The 11068-nt window shown below is 54.0% G+C and overlaps 1 protein-coding gene across 5 annotated transcripts in view; it reads left to right on the top strand.

Moving 5' to 3' along the window:
• Nucleotides 1-260: 260 nt before the first annotated feature.
• The window catches only part of EBF3 (EBF transcription factor 3), a 129855-nt gene continuing 119047 nt past the window's right edge, over nt 261-11068 (top strand). For 3 of the 5 annotated variants that reach the window (XM_058841810.1, XM_058841811.1, XM_058841809.1), the window contains exons 1-5: nt 263-465; nt 8196-8574; nt 8805-8961; nt 9379-9442; nt 10171-10226. In XM_058841810.1, coding sequence (XP_058697793.1) covers nt 8441-8574; nt 8805-8961; nt 9379-9442; nt 10171-10226 — 411 coding nt within the window. In that variant the 5' untranslated portion in view covers nt 263-465; nt 8196-8440. Of the gene's footprint in view, nt 466-8195; nt 8575-8804; nt 8962-9378; nt 9443-10170; nt 10227-11068 lie in introns of all 5 variants that reach the window. The other 2 variants (XM_058841807.1, XM_058841806.1) reach the window with 2 other exon arrangements.

Below are 11068 nucleotides of genomic sequence, written 5' to 3'. Positions count from 1 at the left end.
ACCTTTTTTTTTTTTTTTTCTTTTTTTTTTTTTTTTTTCTAAATACCTTCACATCTTGTAGCTGCACATCCCTCACAGAGCTGCTGGAGCTCTAGGAAGTATCCGTGGTAGCAGAGAGCTCGCTAAAGATCTCAGCAGTTATCCCTCCTCGAGGATTAACCAATGCTGCGGGAGTTCCTGGGCTAAAGTGGGAGAGGGAGGGGAAGGAAGAGCAGAAATAAACAAAATAAAATCTCTCGCAGCCAGTCGCGTTCTTTGCGCATCGCCGGCTCGGCCGCCCGCGCTTCGAGTCCAGGTGCGAAGCGGCCGGGAAGTTCTGGGACCCCAGTGCCGCCAGTACCGCCCCAGTATGGTCCAGGAGGAGCGCGCTGGGCATCGGCTCCGGCCGGAGAGAGGGAATTAAAAGAGTTGGGAAGATGTGAGCGGCGCCTCGGCGGCAGGCGGTGTCCCGCGGAGCCAGGAGCGGTGAGTTCCCTGCCGGGACGTTCCCGGGGGTCGCATCCCCTCGGGACAAACTGTTGCGTGTCTGGAGCGCAGCGCTGCGCGCCCGCGGGGCCGGGCGGGCTCTGCGCGGTCCCTGCGCGGGATGCGGGAGGGGAACCCGCGGCGTCCCGGGACGGAGCGGCCCGGGCCGGGCTCGGGGCTCGGGGCTCGCCCCCCCTGCGCTCCCCCCGGGGCCGCTCCGCCGATTCCGCCCCCGCGGGCGCCCCGCGCCTCCCGCCCGCCCCCGGGCAGCGGAGAGAGCGAGGGGGGGGCGCTTGCGCACTGCTGAGCACCGCGGGGCCCCCCCGCACCGCACCGCACCGCGGCCGGGTGCGCCGGCCGACAAGTCTATTAAAGCGAGGGGAGCTCCGCACTCTCCGCCCTGCGCGTCCCCCTCCGCCGTGCGCGCTGCCCTCCGCGCCCCCGCCACCCCCGCGCAAGGTAAGCGGCCGCCCCCGCGCGGGGCTGCGGGAACGGGGGCGGGCGGGGGGCGCTCCCGGCAGAGCCCCCGCTTACCTGGGCCGGGCCGGGAGCCGCCGGCCGCGGTTCTGCGCGCAAGCTGCGCGTTCCGGAGTCCGTCCCGCCGCGCGGGGGCTCGGCGGCGCAGATTTGCGCGCAAATAGCGCGGAGGGGATGCTGCGCCGCCCTGCGCGGGGGCTCGGAGCCGCGGAAAGGTCTCCGGGGCTTTTTTCCCCCCCTCCCGAGCGCGGAAGGGGAGAGCCGAGCTCTGCCGGAGCCGCCGCGCCGAGGTGGCCGGGCTAAAAGGCAGAAAGCAATTAAAACTCCTCCTTTCGGATTAACAACCAAAAATTGATCGATCTGTCAGGAATACTGTTGATTTATGAAAGGTGCTTATTTCCTTGGTATGGAGAATTTTATGTTCTCTAGGTGAAACTGAGTTCACCCAGCTCCAGAGTAGATTGATGTTTTAATAAAAATAAATAAAGGGAAAAAGCTCGCCCGGTCTTTGGGGACATCAACTCTCAAATCGCGGAGTTAGACTAACAAATCAAATCGCATTATCTTTAGATTTCACATCTTTTAATCCGAAAAGAAAAAAAAAAACAAAAAACCCAACAATTAATTATATTAAAAAATAGCGGGCAGCGCCGCAACCTTTATCACCGCAAAGTTTTAATATGAAGTTAAAAACAAAAACAAAAACAAAAAAATTAAAAAGTTGAAATAACAAATAATCGATGGTCGCTGGCGGATCGCGCGGGGGGAGCGGGAGGCGGCGGGGCCGGGGGCGCGGAGCGCGGCCGCCCGCGCAGTGTCCTGTAGATGGCACACGGTCCCCACGCTACAGAGCCGCGGCGGCGGCGAGAGGGGATCTGCGAGGGAAGCGGCCATCCCAGCACTTGTTGTTTACCCACACCGGGGCGTTGGGAAATTCATTGCAAATTCAAGCCCGAGGGGTGCGCGGGGAGCTCCCCGCTCTCCCTCCGCCCGCGGCCGCGGGATTTGCCCGCCCGGCGGGATGGGGAGCGCGGTTTGCGGGGTGATGTCGGGGGAGCGGCCCGGGGGGCCCCGGCCGGGCCGGGCACCCCGACACGTTTGTCTTTGCAATGTAAATCGCGGCGGGACAAATTGCTTATTAACAGTCGGGAAGAAGCGGCGGTTTCCTTCTTTCTTCTTTTCTTTCCCTGTTTTCATTCCGGCATGGCCCCCAGCTACGCTCGGGGCAGCCTCACCGCCCAGCAGTTTTCCCTTCATTTCAATATCCTAAAGAAAATGCAAATCACCACGCTGTGGCCTTTTTAAAAAGTTAAATTAGCAACAGCTTTAAGTGACTCCATTAGCATGGAAAACATACAAATGTTTAATGTGGGAATAGCCCGGCTTTTGGAGCTGTGCGAGCGCGGCGAGGCGGTGGGCTGGCGCCGAGCCCAGCTCGGGGGTCCCCCGGTGCAGCACCCCGGGACCCGCACGGGGCCCAGGGGCCGGGGGAGGCTCCAGCCGGGCTCCCCGCAGCTCCCCGCGCCGCCGCTCCGCTCGGGAGCCTTTGATTATTTGCAGGAGCGCCGTGGCTCGCGGGGAAAATGCGGGGCAGCTCGGGGGCGAGGGGACGGGGACCTTCCCCGGGCGTGTGTCCCCCTCGGGATGTCCCTGTCCCGCCCGCCGGGAGCGCTGCGGGGCCCGGGGCTCGGTACCGGGGCCGCGCCCGGGGCTCCCCCGCAGCTCCGCCGTGCGGGAGCGGGCAGCGCTCACCCGGCCCGCCCGGGCTCCTCCGCCGCTCGCCTCGGGGACAAAAGTGCGTGTGACAGCGGCAAGTTTTGCTCCGCCGGTGCTGCGGGGAGAGCGGCCCGTACCCCCGGGCTCGGCCGGTTCCCCGCGGCCGCTCCGGGCGGGAGCCCCGCACCGCGGGTGTTTCCCGTGCGCTGGCCGAGGATGCTCCCGGATCCCTGCAGGGCAGAGCGAGCCCTGACCACGAAAGAGTTAAGGTTTCTATTATTCAGTCGAGGTCTTGTTAGGATGTAATCTGCATTTTCTAACTACTGCGTAATAAAAAGTGAGAAGTTTTGAGACACCTTTCTTGATTATACCTTTGGCGATACTTTAGGTTTTACATTTAATTTGCATTTTGTTCTTAGTGAATATTGAAGTCTTGAGTGGAGGATTGAATTTTATTAGGACATCTGGACTGACAATATCAAATCAGACACCAACGTCCCAAAGCATGCTAAAATTTCAGAGTTAATTAGAACGAAGTGTGTTTAATTAAAGCCAATTATAATATCTGAAATTATCTGATCGATCCTTGTTTGTTCAGTTGGAGTCAGTTTATATTGTTCCCGCCGCACGATGGGACCTGTCCGGCCGCCAGCTCCCCGCGGCCCCGGCTGCGCGTCCGCGCTGCTCCGCGGGGGCGGCGGCTCCTCCGCCTGCGCGGCTCCGGCCGGTCCCAGCCCCTCCCGGGGCCCCGGGGGCAGAGACACCGCGGCCCCGCAACATCCCCGGGCCGCGGCCCCGCATCCCGCGGGGACCGGGAGGGCAGAGCCCGAGCCGCGCCCTCGGGCCGCCGGGAGCCGGGCAGCGCCCGCGGGGAGTTTTTTCCGAGGAAAAGCTCCCGTTGGGCGCACGGCTACCGGGGCTGGCGCTCGGGCACGGCGGAACTTTAAGCCTTTTTTCCTTTTTTTTTTCCCCCCATTTTATTTATTTTATTTTTAAATAACTAATTTTGATGTAACCATATCGGGACGCAGGGCCGCGGGAGCGCGCCGGGGGGAGCGCAGGGCCGAGAACCGGTTTGGGTAAAACAGCGCTGCACCCACAGGGAGTTCCGTGACCCCGAGCCCGAGCCGGCACAGAGCTGCGCAGCCTGGCCGGGAACCGCGCAGGGGCGCGGGAGGTGCGCGGCCGAGGGGACCCGGGGCCACCAGGCAGAGACAGGGACAGGGGCAGGGACAGGGGCAGGGACAGGGACAGGGACAGGGACAGGGACAGGGACAGGGACAGGGACAGGGACAAGCTCCCCGCTCCCCGCACCGAGCCCGCGGTGCCTGCGCGGGCGCGGAGCAGCCGAGCCCCCCGGGCGGCCGGAGCGCAGCGCTGGCCCCGTGCGCTCCGCTGCGGGCCCGGGATGCTCAGGAATGCGGATCCAAGCTCTGAAACGAGCCGGGCGCGGGTGAATCCATCCCGAAAAGCGAGCGCGGGGGTCCCGGCCCTTCCCGCAAGCCCTGCCCGTGCCCGGGGGCCTGGGCTGGCCGAGCAGCCCCAAAGCAGCGGCGGCAGCGCCCCGGCCTCGGCTCCGCTCCGCTGCTGGGCCGCGTTCGGCCTCTGCCCCGGGCCAAGGATGCGCGACCCCCCGCGCAAGGCCCGCGGAGCCGCGTTAATCCGCGCCTACCCGGGAATGAACGGCCCGGAGCAGCGGCCGTACCTGAAAACACACCAAAATACCAATTTTCCCGAAAACACCCATTTCCCCCTCCTGCAGCACGGGAGTTTGTAGAGATTTGCTTCTCTTACACCGGGCATAAATTACGCCCGGTGTAACCCAGCGCGCCGGTAATGAAGGCGCCTTCCAGCAATAAAATTGAAATACGGACCTTGGCGAGCTGCGGGGACCCGGCCGAGCCCCCCGAGAGCAGGGCCGGGGCCGCCGCTCCCTGCTCCCACCGCAACTTCCCGCTGGGAAAGTTTGTGCGGTGGCAAACCCGGAGCTGGGCTCGGCCCACGGCCGAGGAAATCGCGAAATTACCAAAATCACGCTCTCCAACTTGGGTGATTTAAACCGTGAAATGAGAAATAAATAAGAAATAATAATAAAGAGGAAAAAAAAAAAAAAGTGAAATGATTGAGATAATAGTCCCGAGGGGATTGTCCCGAGAGGGGGGAAAAAAAAAATAAAAGAATGAAGTTTGGGGCAATACTCGCAGGTCGGTGGGAACAAGGGTATGGCTTTGGAGCCCCGCAGAGCGCGGGGTTCCGTGTGCGGGGCTGGGGGACGCGGTGCGGGGCGGTGCGGGGGGCGCGGAGCGGGGCAGGGCCGGGGGACAGCTGGGCTGCGGCCATCTGAGCGGCTCCGCCGTGACATCTGGGAGCCCGCTGGTGTGTGGCACGCGCATCGCTTGATGTCGCTATTTAAATGCAAATTTGCGGGGGGATCACTGAAGCCTCACCCCGTAAATTCACACAAAAGGGAGACTTGGCGCCGGAGGAGGAGGAGGAGGAGGTGGAAAAGGAGGAGGAGGAGGAGGGCCGCGGAGCCGGGAGGGCTCGGGCCGCCCCCCGCAGCCGCGCACACCCCCTGCCCGCCCGGCCCCGCTCCGCTCCGGCCGCCCCGCGCAAGGTGCGCTGAGCCCGGGGCCGCGCTCCCGCTGCCCGGAGCGGGGCTGGGGAACCGGGGCTGGGGGAACCGGGGCTGCGGGAACCGGGGCTGCGGGAACCGGGGCTCCCCTCCATCCCTCCCGGGCAGGCAGAGCAGCGCCCCGCGGGATGCCGGCCTGGGAGCGGTGCGGGGCGCTGCGGGCAGCAGCCCGGGCGGGCTCCCGGCAGCTCCAGCCAGGCAGAGTGACACAAAACAACAACAAAAAAAAAGATAAAGTTGGTGAATGATAAAGACCGTATTTTCCACGCTTTGGGTGCAGGACCAGATGATCTAGAAAATGAGCTGAAATAGATTCAGGCTCAGAGCCTGTTGTGAGGAGCAGCTGATTCCCCCATTCCTGGCCAGATGGCTTCTGAACACAGATTTGCATTCATTTTCGCTTAATATCGTCCAAAATAGTGGGGCAGCTGCATTTGTTGTCAAAAAGGTTTAAAACTCCCTTTCTTTCTGGGGCAGGATCGTTACCTTATGTGATGGGCTTATGGAACTTTTTTTTTTTTTTTTTTTCTCCCCTCCTTAGTCAACAGTATCAGATTTAAAAGGATTTGTTTTAAAACCTTCTAATTTGGTAATCAGATTTAAATCGCCTTGGCGCGTGTAATCTGAATTAAAGATACTGTAAATGATTTTAAGCTTTCGTTAGCGGAGGGGAAGCACCAAGTTCGGCGTTGTTCATTTGTGGAAATATCTTGCAATAATAGCGGTGTTTGGGGGTATTTTTTACTTTATTTTTAGGAGGGAGGATTTTGCGGGCTGGGGGGAGCCGCAGCCCCCGGCGCCCGCTCCAGGTCCCCAAATGTGTCCGTGGCACCTCGAGCTTGGCATTGTTTGGGAACTTTGGTGTCTCTCTGTGCGCGATAAAAGTGTTTGGGTTTGTAATCTGCTCTACTGTACCTCAAAAGCTCCGGGCTGATTATGAATACAGGAATTTTCTTTTAATTTCTCATGAATAGTTTCCATACACTTTGATTTAAGGTTATTAACATTCTATAGACAGTGGCATCTTTAATATGTGGCGATCGCTTCTAAAGACTAATCTCATTACCCTCAAATAGTCATAAAATATGATTTTATTATACTTACGTATTTAATTAGACGGCCAGCAATGTAATGGATTTTGAGATCGGGTAGAGCAACAGCTTTGATAATTCACTTATCTTTGGCAATAGTCATTAACCCCCAACACCAGCAAAATAGATTGCTTTCTAACACATCCCTTTTTTTTTTTTTTTTTTCCCCTCTTTTCCCTCACCCCTTGGAGAAAGGGGATCCTGATAACACAAATCAGACTTTCGATTTTCACCGATTCATTCAGATACGAAAGCCGATTTTCCCCGAGTTCGGGAAATATTAACGCTGGGACGTGGGAAATTCACAAAAAATAAATACCAAAAAATAAAGAAGAGATTAAAAAAAAAAAAAATAGTATAAGGAAGTCGTAGCTCAAGCTGGGCAGAAAAGCCTCATCACTTGAGGAGAAGATATATAGATACAACATGTAAATACATAAAAAAGATCAATATGTATAACACATCAACATATTTGAGAATATCAATACATAAAAATATATATACATATATATAAATATCTATATATAAATATATAAATATAAATATCTCTATAAAAATATATATAATTATATATATATAATTATATATAAATATCTATATAAGTACCTGTATAGATATCTATATATATCTATATATATATATTTATATAAATATCTATATAAATATCTATATAGATATCTATATATAAATATCTATATAAAATATAAATATAAAAATATCAATATATAAGATATCAATATATAAAATATCAATATATAAAATATCAAGATATAAGATATCAATATATAAGATATCAATATATAAAATATCAATATATAAAAGTATCAATATATAAAAATATCAGTATATATAATATATAAATATATCTCGGTACAGAAAAACATATATAAATATATAAAAAGAGACATAAATCTATATTTCTATGGAGATACAGGAACAGAGATGGACAGGGCGGCCGGGGCTGCGTTAGCGTGTGCACACCAAGTGTCAAACACAGGTATCTGTGCCCATGTCCGCTCCGCATTTATAGCGCGCCGATGGCTCGGGGGCTCATCCCACCCTTTGTCCGGCCCCGGCCGCGACCCCTCCGCTGCTGTGGGCAGTGCCGGGGTGGGTGCCCGTGCCCGGAGCGGTGTCGCTGTCACTGTCGCTGTCACTGTCGCTGTCGCTGTCAATGTCGCTGTCGCTGTCGCCGCGGGGGTGGCGGGTTGGGTGGGGGGGGGGTGGGGGGGCACCGTGGCTCGGGCGGGCGCGCCGCCGGACCCCGCGCTCCATATATGGGCGTGGCCACGCCCCTTTCCTGACGTCAGCGATGACGCCACGTCTCCCGCGGCGGCGGGGGCCCGGCTCCCGGGGAAGGGGCGCGCTCCTCGGGGAGGGAGGGCCGGGCTCTGCGCGCCTCCGTCCATTCCGCGAGCCGCCACGGGCCCGCGCCCCGTTCTCCCGTGTGCCCGGCAACACCTCCGCGGTAATCAGGATTTTTTTTTTTTTTTTTTCCCCCCCGTTTATTTGTCTTTTGGAGCAGGAGAGCCTTGCCAGAAAGTGGTCGATTCAGCAGTGTCCTGAAGCTTTTTTTTTTTTGCCGAGCCGGTTTTTACTAGGATGACACCACGTTGAGCGCGTCTGCAAACAACAACAACAAAAAATATTTATTCTTTTTTTCCCCCCCTCCCCCCCTTAAAAAAAAAAAAGCCACCTCGCAGTGTCGCCGGCTGCAGTTTTACTTTTTTTTCCTTTTTTTTTTTTTTTTTTTTTTTTTTTTTTTTTTTTTTAAACCACCAAACTGGAACGCCATCCAACTCGCCGCACAGAAGTACTCAGTAAATTGTTTATGTCGTGCCAATACAGGACAGATTGAAGAAGGAAGCAAGACTTGAACTGGGCTTTTCTCCTACTGATCACAGGGAGTAAAGTCATCTCTTATATTCCAGTCGCCAAGGAGAGAGAGAGAGAGAGAGAGAGAAAATCAAGCAACAACCAACCCACCCCGTATCTGACATTTCCCTCAATTTTAACCCCTTTTGGTTAGGAGCTGGTTTTGCCCAAATTTGTTTTAATGTTTGGGATTCAGGAAAATATACCGAGAGGTGGGACGACCATGAAAGAAGAACCGCTGGGCAGTGGGATGAACCCCGTCCGCTCATGGATGCATACTGCTGGGGTAGTGGATGCTAACACGGCCGCCCAAAGGTACGTCTGCCAAATCCTCTCCCGGCGGTTTTCTCCTCCTGTATTTCTCATCCCGGCCGTAAATCCCCCCCTCCCTTAACTCCCCCCCCGCCCGCCCCGTATCAGTTACAGCCTCCCCGCTCCGCGCCGCTCCGCGCTCCCCGCATCCCCCCGCATCCCCCCGCGGCCGCGGAGCCTGCGCGCCCCTCGCCGCCGCTCTCACCCACGCCTTGTCTTGTTTTCTCCCGCAGCGGCGTGGGGCTGGCTCGGGCACATTTCGAGAAACAGCCGCCTTCCAATCTCAGAAAATCCAATTTTTTCCACTTCGTCTTAGCTCTGTACGACAGGCAGGGACAGCCGGTGGAGATTGAGAGAACAGCTTTTGTGGACTTTGTGGAGAAAGAGAAAGTAAGTCTGCCAGTTATCTTAATTTTTTTTTTTTTTTTAAATTTTTTTTTCAAGAGTAATTGAGTGGAGCAGAGCTCATTCCCAGCACGGCAGCTCTCCCGGCACTCCAGCGGCGCCCACGCCACGTGCGGCTCCCCCCGGTCTCACGGCCGCTCCGAATAGACCCCGGGGTTAAAAACTTAGCCCCGACTTATTTTAAACACCGGCAAAACGGCAAAACATGACATATTTGCACCGAGCTAATGACATCATCAGCGCTCCACACCAGGAAAAAAAAAAAAAAAAAAAAATAATGTGACCGTGGGCTGAATTTCTGCAAAGTGTTAATTCCGAACCGCTTCAGGGACGAGAAAAATGGGCAGCAGGAGGAGGGCGATATTTTTCATGCTAAATGTAATTATTTATCGTTACTTGCAGGAGCCAAACAATGAAAAAACTAACAATGGGATTCATTATAAACTTCAGTTATTGTATAGCAATGGTAAGTTGTCGTTCTCTCATTTTTGAGCGTCCGCGTGCAGCAGGAAAGTCTTGATTTTCCTTACGAGGCCTTTTTTTGGGGGGGAGCAGGGGGATAAAGGATAGAAAGATTTCGAGATTAAAATTACACGCGTGTAAACACGGCTCTTTCCTTGGCATATAAGGAAAACAAAACATAAAGGATCGATAAGTCAATGGTACTTCACATGATTAACCGGTTGGGCTTGAAGTGGAAAGTAAAAAAGGGGATCGATGGCTGCTCGGGCACAGCGGCACTTTTAAGGGACTTTTTTTTTTTTTTTTTTTCCAGTTTTGGGAATTGATGGTGATTATTGGGATGGGGTGAGTGGGCAGAGCGGAGCCGCTGCCCGGCCGAGCCGCTTCCTCGGGCGCGGAAAACCCGCGGGGGCTTCGTTCAGCGCCCGCGGTCCCCGCGAGTTCCCCGGGGGGGGCTGCCTCGGCCACGGACCCCCGAGCCCAGGGGCTCAACAGAACTCCGTCACTGATTCCCGGCTAATTTTTATCATTATTAATTTTTATTAATTTATTTATTTATTTTAGAAAAAAAAAAGAAAAAAAAAAAAAAATTGGGATTTTTCTCCTGCAGCCGGCGCGGGGCCGATCCCTGCCCGCTGCGGTTAATTGCCTGACCTCATCCTTTCCTTGTGGGATTGGGGGGGTTCTCTCCCGAAATCCTGATCGGAACGTGGCTGTGCTTTCCCTCCGCAGGAGTTAGGACAGAGCAGGACCTGTACGTTCGGCTAATAGACTCCATGACCAAACAGGTGAGAAACTTTACGCTTTTCTTACCACGCGACTTCCTAAGTTTGTATTTTGTCCTTGCTCGGAAAGGTGGGGGGCGAGCAATCCGCCGGAGCGCGCCTACTTTTAATTGTTCTGAGCCAGTAAATCAGGTAGCTGCTGACTGAGATCCCGATTTTACCGGAGGATATTTGGGAAAGCCAAAAAGGTGTGTTGTTGTTCTTCGAGGCAGCGTTGAGATCATTCAGTGGTGTGTGTGGCATCGAGGACAACGTCATGGGAACAGATGTTTGATATAATTAATTTAGTGAGGGAAAAAGGAAAGGGGAGAAAAAAAAAATCCCACCGAGTTACTCAGATTTATTTTTAAATGCACTTTTTCCCCCTCTGTAACTTTTTTTATTTTTTTTTTTTTTGGCGATATTTTTTCCTCGGTGAGGAAAGGGCAGCCCCTTCCTCACACTCCAAAACTGGCCGGGATTAGTCCTTTTTTCTTTTATAACGCAACCATCCAGTAACGCGAGACGTTTATTTGGATTTAAAAGTTAAATGTGCTGAGGTGAAAAGTCATCTTGTTCTCCTCTAGTCCATATTCACCTCTCAGCCCCCCATCTCCATAATTCAAACTCCATGCTCCAGGGGTCACCCAAACCCGTCCATTTCCCTGAGATCAGCTTCTGTTTCTTCCTCAAACCTCTGTCATACCTTGTAAATAGCATAATTACAAGCAGTTGCTTATTAAATTATTTAACCTGTCTTGGTCAACTTTTCCGATGATAACTACACGTTATCAGCGTTGCACCGCAGCAATTACAGACACAGAGCTTGGGATTTAATCAACTTTATTTATTTTTTCATTATTTTT

This window comes from Poecile atricapillus, chromosome 6 (genome assembly GCF_030490865.1).
Source record: "Poecile atricapillus isolate bPoeAtr1 chromosome 6, bPoeAtr1.hap1, whole genome shotgun sequence".
Classification (NCBI taxonomy): Eukaryota; Metazoa; Chordata; class Aves; order Passeriformes; family Paridae; genus Poecile; species Poecile atricapillus.
Note: the sequence above shows the minus strand (reverse complement) of the source record. Positions and strands in the feature narration are given on the sequence as shown.